At 41.8% G+C, this 24,002-nt stretch overlaps 3 protein-coding genes across 3 annotated transcripts in view; all 3 read left to right on the forward strand.

Annotated features, from left to right (window-relative positions):
- Positions 1–24,002, forward strand: part of LOC132362581 (protocadherin beta-4-like) — a 115,454-nt gene that overhangs the window by 13,791 nt on the left and 77,661 nt on the right. The gene's annotated exons all lie outside the window — the stretch shown is intronic.
- LOC132362576 (protocadherin beta-5) lies at positions 747–3,658 on the forward strand. Its single transcript, XM_059917286.1, has one exon. It carries the CDS (start codon positions 1,036–1,038, stop codon positions 3,424–3,426), a length of 2,391 nt encoding a protein of 796 aa, XP_059773269.1. The 5' UTR covers positions 747–1,035; the 3' UTR covers positions 3,427–3,658.
- LOC132362577 (protocadherin beta-17-like) lies at positions 14,739–23,108 on the forward strand. Its single transcript, XM_059917287.1, has 2 exons — positions 14,739–15,242; positions 20,556–23,108. Exons 1-2 carry the CDS (start codon positions 14,919–14,921, stop codon positions 22,626–22,628), a joined length of 2,397 nt encoding a protein of 798 aa, XP_059773270.1. The 5' UTR covers positions 14,739–14,918; the 3' UTR covers positions 22,629–23,108.

Genomic DNA, 24,002 nt, shown 5'->3' on the forward strand with positions numbered 1-24,002 from the left:
CCAAAAGACATATACAAGAGTGTTCATGGCAGCACTACTCAAAATATTCCCAAACTGAAAAACCCAGTGTCCATCAACTGGAGAATAAAAAAACAAATGTTGGTATAGTCATACAATAGAATAACATAAAGCAATGAGAATAAAATTAGAACAATATGTAACAGATGAATTTTACAAAGGTAATGTTGAGTGAAAGAAGACAAACATAACAAACACTCTATAACTCCATTTCTATAAAAGTTCAAAAAAGACACACACACACAAGCTCTATGATAATAGAAATCAGGAGAGTGCTTACCTTTAGCGGGGAGGGTAGTGACCAGACAATGAGAGGAGGGGGCTTCTAGGGTTTTTGTAACATTTTAATTTTAATTTAGGTTTTGCTTATGAGTGTGTTTACTTCCTGAAAATTTTTTGAGTTGTACATTCATGATTTATGCCCTTTTCTAATATGTAATATTTAAAAATAAAAATAATTTTAATAGTGTAAACTTTTGTAAACATCCATTATTGCTTATTTCTTGAATATAATCAAGTAAGAATCACACAAAAGAAAGTTTCTTCGAGTACTCAAAAGATATTTTATGAGGAATACTAGTGTTTTAGTTTGTTCTGAATAGTATTCTTTCACTGTAAGTTAACTTAGCACATGTTTATTTAGAACTTACAATAACTGAGAAGTGGAGATACAACTGGGAACACTTCTGTGACTTAAAAGGTTCTAACTTGGAATGAAACGGCAAATACTATATGCAATAGTAAATAAGGACGCCTGGTGGTGCTGCAGGCTAGGAGTAGGAATGAATGGCTCTGTGGATACCCGGGAAGCCATTAAGCTGGGAATCAGAACTCTGAATGCTTTCTAAAAGAAGGAAGCATTTTACATAAGATCTAGAGGCAGAGATCTCCAGAGAAGGGCATCGTTCTACTGCAGGTCAGTCAGAAAGATCTAATTCGAGTTTATTTAACCAAATCATCTGGGTTGATTGCATACGGAGTTGAAGAAACTGCACGTGCTTGAACAGGGTCTGAACAATGGAGACTGCACCAGCAAAAACGCTACAGAAAAGGCAAGTTATCTTTCTTGCTATATTGTTGCTTTTGTGGGAGGCTGGCTCTGAAGCAGTTAGGTATTCCATGCCAGAAGAAACAGAAAGTGGGTCTTTTGTGGCCACCCTGGCAAAAGACCTGGGGCTCAGGGTGGGGGAACTGGCCACTCGGGGCGCGCGAATCCATTACAAAGGAAATAAACAGCTCTTGCAGCTGGATGTAACGACCGGGAATTTGCTTCTATGTGAAAAACTAGACCGGGAGGTGCTGTGTGGGGCGACCGATCCCTGCATACTGCATTTCCAACTATTACTGGAAAACCCGGTGCAGTTTTTTCAAGCTGATCTGCAGCTCACAGATATAAATGACCATTCCCCAGAGTTCCTCGAGAGGGAAATGCTCCTAAAAATCCCAGAAAACGTCCAGACAGGGACTGTGTTTCCTTTGAAAATAGCTCAGGACTTTGACATAGGTAGCAACACTATTCAGAATTACACAATCAGCCCCAACTCCCATTTTCATGTTGTCACTCATAATCGCGGAGATGGCAGAAAATACCCAGAACTGGTGCTGGACAAACCGCTGGATCGGGAGGAAGGGCCTGAGCTCAGTTTAACCCTCACGGCGCTGGATAGTGGGGCTCCGCCCAGGTCCGGGACCACTGCAGTCCGCATTGAAGTCGTGGACATCAATGACAACGCCCCTGAGTTTTTACAGTCGGTCTATGAGGTACAGATTCCGGAGAACAGCCCCCTAAACTCCTTAGTTGTCACTGTCTCCGCCCGAGATTTAGATGCAGGAACGAATGGGAATGTAGCCTACGCTCTATTCCAAGGTGATGAAGTTACTCAACTGTTTGTAATAGACGAAATAACAGGAGAAATTCGTCTGAAAAGGGCATTGGATTTCGAGTCAACTCGATATTATAACGTGGAGGTTGCAGCCACAGACGGCGGGGGCCTTTCAGGAAAATGCACTGTAGTTATAGAGGTGGTGGATGTGAACGACAACGTCCCTGAACTGACCATGTCGACGATCACCAGCTCTGCCCCAGAAAACTCCCCAGAGACTGTGGTGGCCGTTTTCAGTGTTTCTGATCCAGATTCCGGGGACAACGGTAGGATGGTTTGCTCCATCCAGAATGATCTCCCCTTTCTCTTGAAACCCACATTCAAAAACTTTTACACCCTAGTGACCGAGAGGCCACTGGACAGAGAGAGCAGAGCGGAATACAACGTCACCATCACCGTCACAGATATGGGGACACCGAGACTGAAAACCCAGCACAACATAACCGTGCTGGTGTCCGACGTCAACGACAATGCCCCTGCCTTCACCCAGACCTCCTACACCCTGTCCGTCCGCGAGAACAACAGCCCCGCCCTGCACATCGGCACCGTCCGCGCCACAGACAGAGACGCGGGCGCCAACGCCCAGGTCACCTACTCGCTGCTGCCGCCCCTCCACCCGCACGTGCCCCTGGCCTCCCTGGTGTCCATCAACCCGGACAACGGCCACCTGTTCGCCCTGAGGTCCCTGGACTACGAGGCCCTGCGGGCGTTCGAGTTCCGCGTGGGCGCCGCCGACCGCGGCTCGCCCGCGCTCAGCAGCCAGGCGCTGGTGCGCGTGCTCGTGGCGGACGACAACGACAACGCGCCCTTCGTGCTGTACCCGCTGCAGAACGCCTCGGCGCCCTGCACCGAGCTGGTGCCCAGGGCGGCCGAGGCGGGCTACCTGGTGACCAAGGTGGTGGCGGTGGATGGCGACTCGGGCCAGAACGCCTGGCTCTCGTACCAGCTGCTCAAGGCCACGGAGCCCGGGCTGTTCGGCGTGTGGGCGCACAACGGCGAGGTGCGCACGGCCCGGCTGCTGAGCGAGCGCGACGCGGCCAAGCACAGGCTGGTGGTGCTGGTCAAGGACAACGGCGAGCCGCCGCTGTCGGCCAGCGTCACGCTGCACGTGCTGCTGGTGGACGGCTTCTCGCAGCCCTACCTGCCGGCCCCGGAAGCGGAAGCAGCGGACGCGGCGCCGGCCGCCCCGCTCACCGTCTACCTGGTGGTCGCCTTGGCGTCGGTGTCGTCGCTCTTCCTCTTCTCGGTGCTGGTGTTTGTCGCGGTGCGGCTGTGCAGGCGGGGCGGGGCGGCCTCGGTGGGTCGCTGCTCGGTGCCCGAGGGCCCCTTTCCGGGCCACCTGGTGGACGTCAGCGGCACGGGGACCCTGTCCCAGAGCTACCAGTACGAGGTGTGTCTGACGGGAGGCTCCGGGTTAAATGAGTTTAAATTCTTGAAGCCGATTCTCCCCAACCTCCCGCCTCAGGGTGCTGGTGAAGAAATCGAGGAAAACGCCAACTTCCGGAATAGCTTTGGATTCAGTTAGGGATCTCATCATGATGCAAGGTATTTGTCATTTATCTCTAATTTCCCCAGATACCGAATTTGAGAAAAATTCCATCTTCAGGTATAGCCTTCATTTCCTTTTTGTAATGAATTAGTCCATTTAACTTTACCTTGTCCAATTTTGGAAAACTAAATTCTATTGTCATTGCATTTATTTATAGTGCGCCATTCCAAATCCTTGCATGCTGTTGATTTTCCTGAAATTTTTGCTCCTTCCGTTGGTACTTGTTGCAATGAACTGTCTTAATAAAATATTGTTTTCTCTATATTCATTGTTTCATCACGCTCTAAGTTATTTGATGCTAAATAGCAAAAATTTAAAATATTTACATAATATTCATTTTGTTTGCAAAGGAATACATTCATATAACAAATATAATATGTGAGAAAGCATGATGAAAACCAACACTCTTCTATTTACACTTCTTTCCTAGCTCTCATCCTACTGGCAAATAATTTTTTAAATGAATATTTTAATTCAATTATAACATACATACAGAAAAGTGAACAAATCCTTAACACAGCTCACTGTATTTTCAGAAAGTGAACATACTTGGTATCAGCATCTTGAAGAAACAAAACATTATTAGCATCCCAGGTGCCACACAATTTACCCCTTAAAATCACTACCAGGTCAAGTATAACAAATATCTCAACTTCCAATACTATAGTTCAGTTTTGCCTGTTTTGAATTTATATAAATGGAATAGTAGAGTGTGAACCGTTTTGCATCTGGCGTGTCAACAATATGTTTATGACATTTATCCGTGATACTGCTTTTAATTTTAGTTCTTCATTCTTGTTGCTGTATAGTATTCCACTGTATGAATATGTCACAATTTATAACCCATCTTACTGTATGTGGATATTTGGGTTGGTGCGTTTGGCTGTTTGAATAATGCTGCTATAAACATTCTCTTACATGTCCTTCAACAAACATGTATATGCATTTCTGTTGGGTATATACCTAAGGGTGGAATTGCTACTCATTTAGTAAGTGCATGTCCACTTTTAGTAGATAGTTCCAAATAGTTTTCCAAAGTGGTTGTCCCAGTTTACATTGCTTTCAGCAGTGTCTGGATATACCAGTTCCTCAGCATTCCTGCCAATACCTGGTATTATCTGTCTTTCATTTCATCCCTTTGGAAAGCACTCTTAAACCTTCATTTTCTAACTTTTTAAATACTTTCTTATCACTAAAGAATATGTTTGTAACTTTTTCATAAACTTTAAACAATTAATTTCATGCTATTGTTGTTTGGTATCCGGTACTTAAAATTTCTCTCATACATCCTTCATATATAGCTGTCTCACTATTTTCTGTTACTTCTCTGCTCAAACTGAAAGCTCCATTTATTGTTCCACTAACAACAGTTTCTTTGATTTTCTTACGTGAAAGAAACTAATAGAATTCTTATTCTCCCTGTTACTTGTTTCTCCCTTATACTTTCAAACCTCTCAAAAATGAGCTTTTACTTTTATATAGTTAGGGTTAATGACCCATTCTACAACTGTAGCTAAGAATTCCTTGTTTGTCTATAGATGTTTTAAAACCTGAAAAGCAATGTTAAAAATTTACTTTTAATGACCATATAAATTATGAATGCCCTGCAGCTAAAGATCACCAGGAACACATTATATCAGAACATTATAGTTAGTAAAGGTCGGTTTACTGACTTATAATGAGGGAGACTGCACACCATGGGGAACCATGGGTCAACTCAGTAACAGTGCCCTACCAAGGAGTTAGAGGATTTGGGCTTATGTTAGGTGATCGGGGTAGGGTTCAAGAAAGTCTCCTTCTTTCCTTCTTTTTTTTTTAATTCCTTCTCTTTGCTACAGTATATCCTCTAGTGGCTTCTTAAGAGAGGGTGCACAAAAATAAACTTTCTGTGTCTCTGCATATCTGAAAATGCATTTAGTTTTCGCTTCCACTTCATAAATGTCTTACATGTTACTTATGTCATTCAATGTTTTATACATTCTAACGATTCATGCCTTTTCATATCTGTTATTGTTTCATCTCTAGTATTATTTCCTGAATAATTGTATTCCTAACTTTAGCTTGTTATGTTTTTCTGAGACTTGTACTTGTTGGATATTGAACATTTTAAATAGTTTCTCTATCTTTCTTATATTTCTCCTTTATTTTACATCTTTGATTTTTCCTCTATATCCTCACTTAAAGTTAGTCCCTCACTTTATTTTGAGTATTTTTATTGAATTTTTAATTTTAGTGGCATATTTAAATCCCTAAGAGTTTTCTTATTATCTGATTGTGTCTTTTCCATAGTAGCACTTGGGATTTTCAAAGTTCACTTTATTTCCTGAATGATTTGTTTCCTGGAGGTTGCATTTCTCTTTTTGTGTTTCTGTGTCATTTGTGGTTTTCATATGTCTGGTGATAGATTATCTGTTCATATGTAAGAAAAAGAAACTGAGTAGCTGGTGTGTAGCAATTGCTGTTTTCTCTTCTATGCTTTTTTTTTTATTCAAGATTTTTTTGATGTGGACCATTTTTAAAGTCTTTATTGAATTTGTTACAATATTGCTTCTGTTTTATGTTTTGGTTTCTTGGCTGTGAGGCATGTGGGTTCTTAACTCCCTGACCAGGGGTCAAACCCGCATCCCCTGCGTTGGAAGGTGAAGTGTTAACCACTGGACCACCAGGGAAGTCCCAAGTCTTCTCTGCTTTTGTGTGATAAGGTGGTCTGCACCCAAGTTTCTGTCCTGAGTGGAAATTTTGACATGGTGCTCCATGTGAGGTAGTGCAGAGCCAGGTTTATAAAATATCAGACTTTACTTTAAGGGGCATTGTGATGAATGGGCAAAGAACTCTTTTCAGGATGTGGCCCAGCAAGTGTCAGGATACAAAGGTTTTATGCTGGGACTCCTAAAATCTCCACTAAAATATCCTAGTGTTCTCTAAAAAAATTTCTTTTATTTCTTTAGAAATGAGCCTTAATGTTTTTGAAGGAAGGTCTGGAGAGAAACTAATAATTATTAAAATTATATGTTACATACAATGTATTATTATTATTACTATTATACAATTTCTATGCACCTTACTGTTTTCTAAATTCTTTACACATATCTCATTTAATCCTCAAAATAATGGTACAAATGGTATGCCAATTTTAGAGATGAACAAACTGGACATACAGAATTAAAGTAACTTGCCCAAGGCTACCTAGCTAGTAAGTGGTGGAATCAGGATTTGAGTCCAGGCAGCCTGACCCCAAAGACATTACTTTTTTGTTTTTACTTTTTTCTATTTTGAAATCTATTAAACATTCCAAAAAGTGTATACAATGTATATGTACAATTTAAAATAAAAATAATAAAATGTTCATCACCCAGCTTAAGAATTAGAACAATACCAAGACCTTGGAAATCCCTGTGTGCCTCCACGATAACATCTTCCACCCTCATTATAATCAACCACTATCCTGAATTTTTAATTAATTATTTGTTATTCTTTGTAATTGTATCAGATATGCATATATTGCTAAATAATACATTGTTTGATTTTTGTCTGTCTTTGAAATTTATATAAATGGATTCATGTAGTATGGATCATCTGTGGGCTTGCTTTTTTCAATCATTATGGTATTGAATTCATCCATGTTAATGCAGTTCATTCATTTACACCACTCTACAGTATCCCACTATATAAATGCACCTTCACCTTTAAATTCATTTTACTGTTGATTGAATTCTGGGTTGCTCCAAGAGTTTTGTTACCATAATAATACCGCTGTAAGCATTCTTGAATACATCTCCTCATGCACTTGAGCAAGAGTTCCTTTTGGGTACAGGCACATCTAGGAAGGTACTACCTGGGTCATACCAACAACTAGAAAGATATCGAAGTGAATAAAATAGACTATTAAAAGATGCCAACACCAAGATGAAAGAGATGTTGGAAATATCTGACAACGATTTTTAAATGGACTTTGAAAAATGCCTCAATGAGCAATTATAAACATGCTTGAAACAAAAGAAAAAATATTCTCAGAAAAGAAATGTAAAGTTGCAGCACGGAAATAAAGAAATATAAAGGAATACCAATGGAATTTTTACAAATTAAAAATACAATCATTGAAATGAAAAACAGTGGATGAGCTCAACAACAGGAAGACATAAAGAGTCAGGGAACTAGAAGATAGAACAATAGCAATTATGCACGCAATTTGAGCAAAAGAGAGAAAACAGAGTGTAAAAAATTAACAGAGCCTCAGGGACCTGTTGGACAATACCAAGAGATCTAATATTTGTGTCACTGGAATTCCAGAAGGAGAGGAGAAGACTTTCCAAATGTGGCAAAAGATAGAGACCCAGAGATTCAAGAAGCCAAACAAATCCAAAACAAGATAAACAAACAAACAAAAAATTTATACCAAAAGACATAGTCAAATTTCTGAAAACTAAAGAGAAGGAAAAAATCTTAAAAGCAGGAAGAAGGAAATGACACATTACCCATAGGGCAATAACAATCTGAATGAGAGTAGATTTCTCATCAGAAACCATGGATGTCAGAAGAAAATGGCATATTTTCCAAGTGGTGAAAGAAAAGAAAAATTAACCCAGAATTCTATGTCCAGTGAAAATATCCTCCTGGAAGAAATTTGTTGCCAGTAGGCCTACCCTAAAAAAAAAAAAAAAGGCTAAAGGGAGTTCTCCAAACAGAAAGGAATGAATAAAAAAAGGAATCTTGGAACATCAGGAAAGAAGGAAGAACACAGTAAACAAAAATATGGGTAAACACAATAGACTTTCCTTCTCCTTTTTAGAATTTAGTTTTCTAAATTATGTTTGACAGTTGAATCCAAAATTATAATACTGTCTGATATAGTTCAAAATTTATGTAGAGGAAATATTTAAGACAATTATAAATGGGGGAGGGTAAAGGTATGTAAAGGGAGGAAGGTTTTCAACCCTTCTCTTGAACTGGTAAAATGACAACCAGTAAACTGTGATAAGTTATGTGTGGGCCAACCACTATAAAAGCTATACAAAGTGATACACTAAAACCCACTACAGAGAAATTAAAGTAGAATTCTAAAAAACGTTCTAATAACCCACAAGAAGACAGGAAAAAGAAAATGGAGAAAGAAAAAATAGACAAATAGAAAACAAAAAATAAAATGGCAGACTTAAGCTTTAACATATCAGTAATTATATTAAATGTAAATGGTCTGAACACACCAATTAAAACAGAGATGGGCAGAATGGGTTTTTAAAAATGACCAACCATATGCTGTCTATAGGAAACTTCACTTCAAATATAATGATACAGGGGCTTCCCTGGTGGCACAGTGGTTAAGAATCGGCCTGCCAGTGCAGGGGACACAGGTTCAAGCCCTGGTCTGGGAAGATCCCACACGCTGAGGAGCAACTAAGCCCGTGAACCACAACTATTGAGCCTGCGCTCTAGAGCCCGTGAGCCACAACTACTGAAGCCTGCTCAGCTAGAGCCCATGCTCTGCAACAAGAGAAGGCACTGCAATGAGAAGCCCACACAACGCAATGAAGAGTAGCCCCCACTCGCCGCAACTAGAGAAAACCCACGTGTAGCAACGAAGACCCAATGCAGCCAAAAACAAATTAATTAATTACTTAGAAAATATATATAATGATACAGGCAGATTGAAAGTAAAAAGATAGAAAAACATATTATGCAAAGAAAATGACACTGAAGATAGAGTAGGACATTATATAATGATAAAAGAAGACATAGCAAGCCTAAATATGTACACACCAAACAACAGAGTTGAAAAATATGTGAAGCAAAACCTGATAGAACTGAAAGGAGAAATACATCCACAATTAAAGTTGGAGACTTAAACACCCTCTCTCAACCCTATCTCAACTGACAAAACAACTAGGCAGAAAATCAGCAAGAATACAGAAAACTCAATACCGTCAACCAACATATTTATAGAACACCCACCCAACAACTCCAGAATACACATCCTTTTCAAATGCTCAGAGAACATATACAAGACAGACCATGTAAACAAGTCCATAATACAAACTTCAACCAATTTTTAAAAATTGAAATCATACAGCATGGGTTCTCCAACCACAATGGAATCAAACTAAAAATCAATAACAGAAAAATAACAGGAAAATCTTCAAACACTTGGAAACTAAACACACTTCTAACTAATCTATGGGTCAAACACAAAGTCTCAAGGGAAATTTTTCAAATATATTGAAGTGAATGATCTTCCCCAACCATTTCAGATTTCAAATGTGTTTAGCATCAAACTGTTTATATTTTAAAACTTTTCTGCAGCATATATCACATCAGTTGAAAGGTTTTCATAAGTTATTGGCTTATATATCATTTCTATCTTTTCCCTGAATAATTGTGTTTTTCCTTGCATATAACTAAATTTAGAAAGATTTCCAAGAAGTTCAATTCATCCTTGAAGTTTAGTCTTTATCTTTCACTTATAATAACTTGAAGATTTTTAAAATGTTATAATGGAATGAAAGGAAAACAAACACACGTGGCATATAAATGGAAATCAGCTTGATCAGCTATGCAACAGTTATAAGTTAACTAAATAAAATTAAGTTTAACACACTTTACAATGTTTCATCAGTTAAAGTACTATTTCAACTCATTGGTAATAATACAACTAAATTAATCTTGAAATGGTCACTTCAAATTAGCATACATGAGCAAAAAAGAGCATGGGACATGGTGATTTTTTACATTGTTTACCTTTCTGTGTTGTGTCCAGAGGAGACCAATATTTTGCCACCTAATTATTAAAATTAACCTGGAAAATATAATTAAGACAGCTCCCAGTGAATCATGGAAACGTTCATTATCTTTAACACTGATGGATCCATTTGTTAAAAATGATACAGTTAAGATTGGTGCATTTCAATTTGTGTAAACATTACCTTAAGAAAAGAACTATGCAGTACTGGCACAAAAACAAATATAAATCAATGGAACAGGATAGAAAGCCCAGAGATAAACCCACGCACATATGGTCACCTTATCTTTGATAAAGGAGGCAAGAGTATACAATGGAGGGAAGACAGCCTCTTCAATAAGTGGTGCTGGGAAAACTGGACAGCTGCATGTAAAAGAATGAAATTAGAACACTCCCTAACACCATCCACAAAAATAAACTCAAAATGGATTAAAGACCTAAATGTAAGGCCAGACAGTATAAAACTCTTAGAGGAAAACATAGGCAGAAGACTCTATGACATAAATCACAGCAAGATCCTTTTTGACCCACCTCCTAGAGAAATGTAAATAAAAACAAAAATAAACAAATGGGACCTAATGAAACTTAAAAGCTTTTGCACAGCAAAGGAAACCATAAACAAGATGAAAAGACAGCACTCAGAATGGGAGAAAATATTTGCCAAGGAAGCAACTGACAAAGGATTAATCTCCAAAATTTACAAGCAGCTCATGCAGCTCAATATCAAAAAAACAAACAACCCAATCCAAAAATGGGCAGAAGACCTAAATAGACATTTCTCCAAAGAAGATATACAGATTGCCAACAAACACATGAAAGAATGCTCAACATCGTTAATCATTAGGGAAATGCAAATCAAAACTACAGTGAGATATCATCTCACACCGGTCAGAATGGCCATCATCAAAAAATCTACAAACAATAAATTCTGGAGAGGGTGTGGAGAAAAGGGAACCCTCTTGCACTGTTGGCGGGAATGTAAATTGATACAGCCACTATGGAGAACAGTATGGAGGTTCCTTAAAAAACTAAAAATATAACTACCATACGACCCAGCAACCCCACTACTGGGCATATACCCTGAGAAAACCATAATTCAAAAAGTGTCATGTACCACAATGTTCATTGCAGCTCTATTTATAATAGCCAGGACATGGAAGCAACCTAAGTGTCCATCAACAGATGAATGGATAAAGAAGATGTGGCACATATATACAATGGAATATTACTCAGCCATAAAAAGAAATGAAATTGAGTTATTTGTAGTGAGGTGGATGGACCTAGAGTCTGTCATACAGAGTGAAGTAAGTCAGAGAAAAACAAATACTGTATGCTAACACATATATATGGAATCTAAAAAACAAACAAACAAAAATGTTCATGAAGAACCTAGGGGCAAGACGGGAATAAAGACACAGACCTACTAGGGAATGGACTTCAGGATATGGGGAGGGGGAAGGGTAAGCTGGGACAAAGTGAGAGAGTGGCATGGACATATATACACTACCAAATGTAAAATAGATAGCTAGTGGGAAGCAGCCGCATAGCACAGGGAGATCAGCTCAGTGCTTTGTGACCACCTAGAGGGGTGGGATGGGGGGTGGGAGGGAGGGAGACGCAAGAGGGAAGAGATATGGGGATATATGTATATATATAACTGATTCACTTTGTTATAAAGCAGAAATTAACACACCATTGTAAAGCAATTATACTCCAATAAAGATGTTCAAAAAAGAAAAAAAGAAAAGAACTTTACAAAAAAAACATTGAGTGGGAGGCATAAAGGGGAGGAAAAAGTACAGATGAAACAAGACAGAATGTTGTGAAGCTGGGTGATGTGTACATGCAAGTTTATGCTGTTTACTTTGTATATGTTGAACTTTTTCCATAATAAAGACTTGAAATGAATTATTCCTTGTGAGACGTTTATAAAAGCAAAGTCAATTCAACTCTAGCCAATCAAATCAAAGCAACTGAGAAGCATTTTCCTGATGGAATCTAATGTAATCCACTTTCCAAAAAGGCAGTTTCTTCACATACCCAACTGATATCTTTTGGGGTTACATTAAGATACTATCTTCTTGGGGCTTCCCTGGTGGTGCAGTGGTTAAGAATCCGCCTGCCAATGCAGGGGACAAGGGTTCGAGCCCTGGTCTGGGAAGATCCCACATGCCGTGGAGCAACTAAGCCTGTGCGCCACAGCTACTGAGCTTGCACTCTAGAGCCCATGAGCCACAACTACTGAGCCCTCGTGCCACAACTACTGAAGCCCGCAGGCCTGAGAGCCCGTGCTCTGCAACAAGAGAAGCCACCGCAATGAGAAGCCTGCGCACCGCAATGAAGAGTAGCTCGCCACAACTAGAGAAAGCCCGTGCGCAGCAACAAAGACCCAACACAGCCCCCCCCAAAAAAACAGTTAAAAAAAAAAGAGGGGCTTCCCTGGTGGCGCAGTGGTTAAGAATCCACCTGCCAATGCAGGGGACATGGGTTCGAGCCCTGGTCCAGGAAGATCCCACATGCCGTGGAGCAACTAAGCCTGTGCACCACAATTATTGAGCCTGCGCTCTAGAGCCCACGAGCCACAACTACTGAAGCCCCCGCGCCTAGATCCCGTGCTCTGCAACCAGAGAAGCCACCGCAATGAGAAGCTCGCTCATGGCAACGAAGAGTAGCCTCCGCTTGCCACAACTAGAGAAAGCCCGCGTGCAGCAACGAAGATCCAACGCAGCCAAAAATAAATAAATAAAATAAGTTTTAAAAAAAGAGAAAACCAAAGAAGATAACAAAAAGATACTATCTTCTTTCTCTCTATCATAACAGGTAATGCTCTCACAGACACTTCAATGATCTAACTTGATTTTTTACACATACTGTACTGCTAATAATTAAGATTTGCTTTAAAATGAAAAAATAATTTAATAAGCTGTATTTGAGGATGCCTGCAGGCAAACAGAGTGAATAAAGGACTCTGTGAATGCCAGGGATGCCATTAAGTTGGAATCAGAACTCAGACTGCCCACTGAAAGGAGGAAGCATTTAGGATTGAGCTAGAAATAATTTTGTTTCAGAGAAGAAACTAAACCCATCCATGATGTTTATGATTGTTGGTTTTACTTCATCAGTGTATCTTGTTATTCAGCTCCTCAAGCAAGTCTGTTCTCAGTAACATTTATCAAGTGAAACAAAATGATCTTAATTTTATCCTTCTGAGTAGATAGAGGTGCTTTTCAACTACAAAATGACTTCATCTGTTCAGTTTAGATTTATTTAGCTTTATTTATTTTAGCTAGAGTTGAAGTATTTTGAAAAATATCCTCATTTTTAATCCTCCATTATTCACTCCTTACCTGAAGTGAATTTTGCTTGAACTCAATTTATTTCACCTCTCAATAAATATGAAATCATTCTTAAATGAATTATGTTTGGTGTATTTTGTGTACTCAGATATGCACTGACCCATTTAATGTATTCTCAGGAAGTTTAGAGATACATTTTCCAATTTATCTGAGCAGAAATTGGTGAGCTGTGAATGAATATAGCCATGATGAACCACCATTGAATTCCAGGGTATCCACTCAAATATAATTCACCTTTCACACTACCTTATTTGGTCTATATTTATAGGACCTAGTGTCATCCTTGTTGTGAGAGACTGGTAGAGGTGATTCTTGAATGTTTGTTTTCTGCATTGCATATGCTCTTACAACAGGGCAATATATTTGGACCTTGATTAATTACTTAATATAGCAGGGAAATGTGACCAAAAAGTTACAATAAAATGAACAACACTAATAAAATAATGACCATTTCTACCCATAAAAAAATGAAGGGAATCCTAAAATGCTTACTTATGACAGATATCTGATTGCTCCTAGTTCCTCTTTTAAATACTTTAATTTGATTAGATACTTCTATCATAAGTATTTCTTGGCCTCTATTTTCCTAATAGCCTAATTGTTCCCTTTACTGTGCAGGTGTGCCCACAAAACAAAGTATGTTGTTCATATCATTTTATTAGCCATATAATTTAGAGAAATGATTGTGTATTTTAAGATTGGTCTTGCTAACCAACTTTTACATTTTGTATAGTTTGTTGATGGGACAATTAAATAGTATACTTGGATTCAGAAATTACACTGCTCCTCAGAGATAAACTGCACTGCCAATGAATAAAAGTTGGTTATAGGAAGTTTACATTACCTGAGGGAATGATTCTTAAATGTGTTAGTTCACATCAGAATCACTTAAGAAGTAAGACTGAAGTGCAGATTTCTGTTAGTACTGCCAGAGAATTTGATTCAAGTTCTGGAGGGGAGCTCAGAAGTTGACTTTGAAAAAACACCCTGAGACTCCCAGGTAAGTCTTTATGCATGTGTTTCACACACTACAGTTTGAGAAACAGTGACTTTTTAAAAAACCTTTTAATGCTCAGATTTTGGATGTGGTGTTGACCTGCAGCACCCCACGAAGTTATTAATTTGAACGCATGGTGGCAGTGCAGGCTAAGAGAGTGGATACAAGCTCTGCATTCAGTGGACTCCATTTCACGGAGAAACCCAAGAAAAAAATACAGAACACACAGCTAAAGCTAAGATAGAAGTGTTCGGGGAGCAGTCGCCACCAGACAAATTATAAGAACGAATTTGAAATTTTATAGCAGACATTTTGGAGGGTCAACGGTGGACGTGGTGATTGGGATTGGAAAAGGATTTTTCCTCTGGAACCAGACATAACAATGGAGATGGTGCAAACAAAAGTACATCATAAGAAAAGGCAAGTGGTGATCTTCATTATATTGATTATTTTGTGGGAGGCAGGTTCAGAATCGATTCAGTATTCTATACTGGAGGAGACAGAAAGTGGCACATTTGTGGCCAACCTGACAAAGGACCTGGGACTCAGGATGGGAGAGCTGGCTGCCCGGGCCGCCCAAGTTGTTTTTAAGGGTAATAGGCAGTATTTGCAGTTTGATCCAGAGACCTATGATTTGCTGCTAAATGAGAAACTGGACCGGGAGGAGCTGTGCGGCTCTACTGAGCCCTGTGTGCTACCCTTCCAAGTGTTACTGGCAAATCCCTTGCAGTTATTTCAGGCTGCCTTGCTAATTAGAGATATAAATGACCACGCCCCAGAGTTCCCCGCTAGAGAAATGCTACTAAAAATATCAGAAATTACTATGCCAGGAAAGGTATTTCCTTTGAAAATGGCACAGGATTTAGACGCTGGTAGCAACAGCCTTCAGAGCTACAAAATCAGCTCCAATCCTCACTTCCACGTTCTCACTCGGAACCGCAAGGACGGCAGGAAGTCCCCAGAGCTGGTACTGGACAAGGCGTTGGACCGTGAGGAGCAGCCCGAGCTCAGGCTAATCCTCACAGCGCTGGATGGTGGGTCTCCGCCCCGGTCTGGGACCACAAAAATTCAGATTGTGGTCTTGGACATCAATGACAACACCCCCGAGTTTACTCAGGAGTTCTATGAGGCCCAAGTCCCTGAAAATAGCTCCCTGGGCTCTCTGGTTCTCACCGTCTCAGCGAGAGATTTAGACGCAGGATCTTTTGGGGAGGTATCTTATGCCCTATTTCAAGTCGATGATGTTAACGAACCCTTCGAAATAAACGCAAATACGGGAGAAATTCGACTGAGAAAGACACTGGATTTTGAGGAATTTCAATCATATCAGGTGGATGTTGAGGCCACAGATGGTGGGGGACTATCAGGAAAATGCTGTTTAGTCATCAAGGTCCTGGACGTGAATGACAATGCTCCCGAATTGACTATGTCGTCACTTAGCAGCCCCATCCCTGAAAACCTGCCAGAGATCACAGTGGCAGTTTTCAGTGTATCAGATGCAGATTCTGGACATAACCAACAGGTTACTTGTTCTATAGATGACAATCTCCCCTTTCTTCTAAGACCATCCTTTGAAAATTTCTACACCTTGGTAACAGAAGGAGCGCTGGACAGAGAGAGCAGAGCCGAGTACAACATCACCATCACCGTCACTGACATGGGAACCCCCAGGCTGAAAACCGAGCACAGCATAACCGTGCTGGTGTCCGACGTCAACGACAACGCCCCCGCCTTCACCCAGACCTCCTACACCCTGTCCGTCCGCGAGAACAACAGCCCCGCCCTACACATCGGCACCGTCCGCGCCACAGACAGAGACGCGGGCGCCAACGCCCAGGTCACCTACTCGCTGCTGCCGCCCCTCCACCCGCACGTGCCCCTGGCCTCCCTGGTGTCCATCAACCCGGACAACGGCCACCTGTTCGCCCTGAGGTCCCTGGACTACGAGGCCCTGCGGGCGTTCGAGTTCCGCGTGGGCGCCGCCGACCGCGGCTCGCCCGCGCTCAGCAGCCAGGCGCTGGTGCGCGTGCTCGTGGCGGACGACAACGACAACGCGCCCTTCGTGCTGTACCCGCTGCAGAACGCCTCGGCGCCCTGCACCGAGCTGGTGCCCAGGGCGGCCGAGGCGGGCTACCTGGTGACCAAGGTGGTGGCGGTGGACGGCGACTCGGGCCAGAACGCCTGGCTGTCGTACCAGCTGCTCAAGGCCACGGAGCCCGGGCTGTTCGGCGTGTGGGCGCACAACGGCGAGGTGCGCACGGCCCGGCTGCTGAGCGAGCGCGACGCGGCCAAGCACAGGCTGGTGGTGCTGGTCAAGGACAACGGCGAGCCGCCGCTGTCGGCCAGCGTCACGCTGCACGTGCTGCTGGTGGACGGCTTCTCGCAGCCCTACCTGCCGGCCCCGGAAGCGGAAGCGGCGGACGCGGCGCCGGCCGACCCGCTCACCGTCTACCTGGTGGTCGCCTTGGCGTCGGTGTCGTCGCTCTTCCTCTTCTCGGTGCTGGTGTTCGTCGCGGTGCGGCTGTGCAGGCGGGGCGGGGCGGACTCGGTGGGTCGCTGCTCGGTGCCCGAGGGCCCCTTTCCGGGCCACCTGGTGGACGTCAGCGGCACGGGGACCCTGTCCCAGAGCTACCAGTACCAGGTGTGTCTGATGGGAGGCCCTGGGACCAGCGAGTTCAAGTTTCTGAAACCTATTCACCCTAACTTCCCTCCCCAGGGCACTGGGAGGGAAATGGAGGAAAACCCCACCGTTCGGAATAGTTTCCTGTTCAGTTAAGTATCGGATTATTCTATTAAACCCTACTTAATAAGTTGGAAATCTCTTTTAATTTAAACCTACATGTTTTAATGCATATTATTGACGGTCCGTTTTCCTGATTATTTTATTACTGTTCCTTAGGGTGAAATTTTTAAAAATCAGGTACTGGGTATGCACAGTATTTTCCCTATATTATCGTTAGTAGGTTTTAAAAATTACTCTCACTCAAGTATATTTGAAAATTTGAACAAAAGTAAATTTTTATTTGCATTATTTAAAAATTTTTTAATTGAATAATCTATCCTTTTTACAAAAATTATATTCCAAAGTCCTTAAGATTGTATTTCTAAGTAGTGGTGACAATTGTCATCACTACTGCTATGTAGGGGAAAAGTTTTAATGTATTTAACATTATTTAATCAGATATTTAAAATTTTAATGTAATTGATATTATTGAATGTATCTGATATTATTTAAAATGGAATTGGGCTTAACTAAATTATATTTAGCTGTGTTCTGTGTCCAAATAAGTGAACTATCATTGCTCTTTTGTCAGGGATGACTACCAATCAATTCAATGAGTGTAGGGAACACTTACTGTTTTGTATTCTCAATATAAGTTTGGGGTAACTCTAGTGTGGAAAACTAAAGATAAACACTAAAGATGGCTAAATGCTAAAATAGTCATTCATATTTATGTGTATTTCAGTATACCACAATAGTCAATACATATTTTCTATGAATATAGACTTAATGAAATTGTCAACACATTAAATTAGTTTGTGAGCTTCATGTAAGAATATGCTGGCCTTTTTAAAACAACACCAAGCCAATTATAAATGCTTAATAAATATTTGCTAAATGTTATTAACATTCCAATAGCGAATTTAAAAAAATAACTTTCAAGGAATTAGTAATACTAATATTCTCTTTACAATACAGTATCCTTGCCAATAAGTGAAATTATTAAATATCACTGTTTTAACTTTCCTTCTAAACAGAAAACATCCTTGCTCACCCTAATCTGTATTACAGAATATAAAGTGCTTGAGAGTACATTTTATCTCCTTGTCTTTGTCTAACAGTTTGCAAGTTCAGAGGTATTTTTGGTAAAATCCAAATTTTACTTTTCAAACTCCTCCTCCTCCTACATGTGTGATACCTGCCAAGACCTAAGTAAGTTATGAGTAGCAGGTTACTAGCTAATGTCAAATTTTCCCTTCCAGTGCTGTGTGTGCACCATTTATCTTTATCAACCACAAAATCATTTACTTTCACAATTTAACCCGTATTTGGTTTTATTTTTGTTGGTTATATTTGTAGTATTTTATGAAATATCCTTCTTTACAAGGTCCCATCAAAGTCTGGCAGTGACAGTTGAGTGAATATTTTCTTTTTATCCTTAATTAAAATGGAACTGGACTTAACTAAATTATATTTAGCTGTGTTCTGTGTCCAAATAAATGAACTATCATGGCTCTTTTGTCAGGGATGATTACTGCTCAATTCAATGAGTGTAGGGAACACTTACTGTTTTGTATTCCCAGATATTTCCCCTCTCCTCCTCCATTCTTCTTTGGGGGAACTGCTTTTGCTTTTTAAAAAATTATTATTAATTTATTTATTTTTGGCTGTGTTGGGTCTTCGTTTCTGTGCGAGGGCTTTCTCTAGTTGCGGCAAGCGGGGGCCACTCTTCATCGCGGTGCGCGGGCCTCTCACTATCGCGGCCTCTCTTGTTGGGAGCACAGGCTCCAGACGGCGCAGGCTCAGTAGTTGTGGCTCACAGGCCTAGTTGCTTCGCGGCATGTGAGATCTTCCCAGACCAGGGCTCGAACCCGTGTCCCCTGCATTGGCAGGCAGATTCTCAACCACTGCGCCACCAGGGAAGCCCTGCTTCTGCTATATTCTTACTCCAACCACATGGCTTTACTCGTTGCACTGGATTTTTTCAGTAACCCCATCTGCCCAGTCCCAGAGGGTGTACACTGGGATGGGCCCTGTCCAATGCTGACAGGTCAAAACCCTTCCGTAGAAAGTATATCTTTGACTTCATTGGCTTTATTGCCTTCTTCATGTTTGCCCAAAGACATTGCCTGAATTCAGAACTTACTGATTTCCAATAAAACAAATGGCCATTTCTTCTCAACTTTAGTGAGCTATGCACACAATGAGTTTATGAAGGAAAAAAAATTCCCCAAGGTTATGTATACAGAGACTGAAAAGAAATCACATTTTTCAGAAGTTACAGGCACACTTCAATTTGATTGGGAGTAGAAACTGGATTTAAAATTTTATAACTTCTTCTAACACAATAGAACAAATTAGTATTTTTGTAATAGAATGTAAGCTCCTGAGAGCAAGAATTTTTGTGTTTAATTTACCGCTTTATCCTGAGAAGCTAGAAAAATTCCTGCACAGAGAAATACTTATTAAATAAATAAATAAATTTGTCTTGAGCCCAGTTTTGTCTACTGAGCTTGTACCTTTATAGGGAAGATGAATATATAGATAAATAGGTATTACTTTGCTCTCACAACTGTTGTTAGATACCTGAACAAAACTGCATCACAGGTGAGGGGGAAAGGAGTTTATAACACTCTATGACCCAAAAGGTGTTCAATGCAGTTTAGCTATTATTACATTACTCTTTGAAATAAAGACTACCTGAAGTTGTGAAGCAGAACGCTTGGTGGCGCTGCAGGCTAAGAGAGTGAAAAACTGTCGCTGCATGCTCCCATACTCGATAAAAACCGATCCGTTTCTGGCAGCTCACAAAGGAAACATTTACACTGGTGGGTAAAGAAGATTTCAGAGAGGCAGGTATCCCCCTGTCAGCCAGTGTTAAGAGCTAACTCAAGATTGCTGAACCAAGATAGCAGAGTTGGCCGCAAAGCAATTATTTTGTGATTAAATACTGCATCTTTTAGACCCGGAGGAACCATGGAGACGCCGCTACCCAAAGCGACGCAAAAAAGGCAAGTGACTGCCATTATTATTCTATTACTATTGTGGGGGGTGGGTGGTGCGGTCATTAAGTATTCCATTCTAGAAGAGAGACACAGCGGCTCATTTGTGGCCAACCTAGCAAAAGATCTGGGGTTGGGCTTAGGAGAGCTGGCCTCGCGGGGCGCCCGGATTCTTTCCAAAGGGAATAAACAGCATTTGCAAGTCGAGCACAAGAGTGGGAATTTGCTCCTAAAAGAAAAACTGGACCGGGAAGAGTTGTGCGGTGACGTGGATCCATGTATACTGCATTTCCAGGTGTTACTGAAAAACCCGGTGCAGTTTATTCAAGGTGAATTACAGCTCCAAGACGTAAATGACCATGCCCCTGAGTTCCTGGAAAATGAAATCCTCCTGAAAATCTCAGAAAGTAGCCATACAGGGACCGCATTTCCTTTGAAAATAGCTCAAGATTTAGATGTGGGCAGTAACACAGTTCAGAACTACACAATTAGCACCAACTTCCATTTCCACATTTTCACTGGAAATCGCAGCGACGGCAGGAAATACCCGGAGCTGGTGTTGGACAAAGAGCTGGACCGTGAGGAGCAGCCAGAACTCAGGTTAACCCTCACGGCGCTGGATGGTGGGTCACCGCCAAAGACTGGGACTTCCCAGGTTCTCATCATGGTCCTGGACATAAATGACAACGCCCCTGAATTTGCTCGGCAGCTCTACGAGGTGCAGGTCCCAGAGAACAGCCCTATAGGCTCCCTTGTCATCACTGTCTCTGCCAGAGATTTGGATGCTGGGACCTACGGAGAGCTCTCCTACTCATTTTTCCAATCCTCAAATCAAGTCATTCAGGCCTTTGAAGTCAACACAGTCACGGGGGATATTCGATTAAAAAAAATGTTGGATTTTGAGGAAATTCGATCTTACCGTATGGAAATTGAGGCCTCAGACGGCGGGGGCCTTTCAGGAAAATGCACTGTAGCCATAGAAGTGACGGATGTAAACGACAACGCCCCTGAATTGACCATGTCATTACTCATGAATGATATCCCAGAAAACAGCCCTGACACTGTGGTCGCTATTTTCGGAATTTCAGATCCAGACGCCGGGGACAATGGCAAAATGATGTGTTACATCCAAGACCATCTCCCCTTCCTTCTGAAAATTACTGTAGAAAATTTCTACACCTTGGTAACAGAAGGAGCGCTGGACAGAGAGAGCAGAGCCGAGTACAACATCACCATCACCGTCACTGACATGGGAACCCCCAGGCTGAAAACCGAGCACAGCATAACCGTGCTGGTGTCCGACGTCAACGACAACGCCCCCGCCTTCACCCAGACCTCCTACACCCTGTCCGTCCGCGAGAACAACAGCCCCGCCCTGCACATCGGCACCGTCCGCGCCACAGACAGAGACGCGGGCGCCAACGCCCAGGTCACCTACTCGCTGCTGCCGCCCCTCCACCCGCACGTGCCCCTGGCCTCCCTGGTGTCCATCAACCCGGACAACGGCCACCTGTTCGCCCTGAGGTCCCTGGACTACGAGGCCCTGCGGGCGTTCGAGTTCCGCGTGGGCGCCGCCGACCGCGGCTCGCCCGCGCTCAGCAGCCAGGCGCTGGTGCGCGTGCTCGTGGCGGACGACAACGACAACGCGCCCTTCGTGCTGTACCCGCTGCAGAACGCCTCGGCGCCCTGCACCGAGCTGGTGCCCAGGGCGGCCGAGGCGGGCTACCTGGTGACCAAGGTGGTGGCGGTGGACGGCGACTCGGGCCAGAACGCCTGGCTGTCGTACCAGCTGCTCAAGGCCACGGAGCCCGGGCTGTTCGGCGTGTGGGCGCACAACGGCGAGGTGCGCACGGCCCGGCTGCTGAGCGAGCGCGACGCGGCCAAGCACAGGCTGGTGGTGCTGGTCAAGGACAACGGCGAGCCGCCGCTGTCGGCCAGCGTCACGCTGCACGTGCTGCTGGTGGACGGCTTCTCGCAGCCCTACCTGCCGGCCCCGGAAGCGGAAGCGGCGGACGCGGCGCCGGCCTCCCCGCTCACCGTCTACCTGGTGGTCGCCTTGGCGTCGGTGTCGTCGCTCTTCCTCTTCTCGGTGCTGGTGTTCGTCGCGGTGCGGCTGTGCAGGCGGGGCGGGGCGGCCTCGGTGGGTCGCTGCTCGGTGCCCGAGGGCCCCTTTCCGGGCCACCTGGTGGACGTCAGCGGCACGGGGACCCTGTCCCAGAGCTACCAGTACGAGGTGTGTCTGATGGGAGGCTCTGGGACCAGGGAGTTCAAGTGTCTGAAACCTCTTGTCCCCAACATCATGGGTGAAGGTGTTGGTACGGACACCGAGGATAACTCCAACTTTAGAAACCATTTTGGGTTCAATTAAGAATCTCACTTGACAAGACGTGATAAATGATCATATTCAGTAATGTATTAATTTCCAACCCTTTCACATAGAGCTTACATATTCACTCATTCGTAAGTTTTGTCATATTTATAGTTTGAAGTATTTTACATTCCGAATCTCTAGGTGTTTTTTATTGTTGCTGTCTTTTTTTTTTTTAAGCCCTTCACATTTTGCATGTGAGATGAGACATGAAATGGTGAAATGGTGTTTCTCAGTTTTTTGGTGGTCAGATTTTTGTAAGTCACAAATGTTTTCAGGTTCCTGATATTTGAGATTGTTCGTTGATATCTTGTTATGACTAAGAGAATTGTGTTTTACGATTATCATAGCATGTCAGGCTATTGTAAATGATGGCTTTTAGGTTTAAAAATAATATTCACCTATGCAAAAAATTTTATGACCTCGAATATCGTTGGATTTCTGTAGTGTTGTTTTGAAAACACTATTGTCTTTCCTCAAATGAACTAATATTTTATCTGGATGTTTTCTGAGTATTTTCTTTCAAAATTGGTATCATTATTTAGACCGTCTGCTATAATTTAAGAGGATTTAATCCCAGTTAAATAGAAAAAATGTTGGTAGAGTTATGATTTCTTTTTCATAATAAATGGTTTTTAGTATGCAAATAATGATTTTCATTCTTTTAAAATAATATGTAGTCACATGATTCAAACATATTCAATAAGAACAAGAAAGAAAGTGAATTAACACCATGATTCTCCCACTCATGAATAATTATCAATGTCATCATTCTAAAATATTTCTATGATGCTTATAAGTTACTAGCTGGATGGAAATAATTTTATAAAACCAATCTGTAAGAAACTGCTTTCTTTATAATTAAAACCATCAGATTTTACTGAAATATAATAAAAATAATATGAAACTATAGAACTTGCTTAAGCTTAGATAAATATTTCCTATAAGGTTAACAAACAGGAGTATGGTGCATATTAAGATACTAGCAATGATCAACTGCCTGCTGAAAAACGAGCAAATAAACATTCTTACACTTCCTCCTCTCCTCACCTTACTTTATACTTTTGTTATATGTAGTTACCTTAACAATGTTTATAACATTTACAATGTATTTTAAAAGGATAATCTTCATAATCGTTTAGACATTTTATGTTTCAAATATTTAATTTGTCATACAACGCTACAACATTTTTCAAGTTTATTCAAGTCTGTCCAGAGGTAACAACTTTTGAACCTTTTGTTTTCTTCCCCCATGATATTTGCCTCCATATTTCTAAATAATATGCTTACAAAATGCTTTTTCTCAAATTTAAGTTTTAGACATTATCCATTTACTTCCAAAGGGCACACACACAAACTTGCACATTTCTTCTA

Source organism: Balaenoptera ricei, chromosome 3 (genome assembly GCF_028023285.1).
Source record: "Balaenoptera ricei isolate mBalRic1 chromosome 3, mBalRic1.hap2, whole genome shotgun sequence".
NCBI lineage: Eukaryota > Metazoa > Chordata > Mammalia > Artiodactyla > Balaenopteridae > Balaenoptera > Balaenoptera ricei.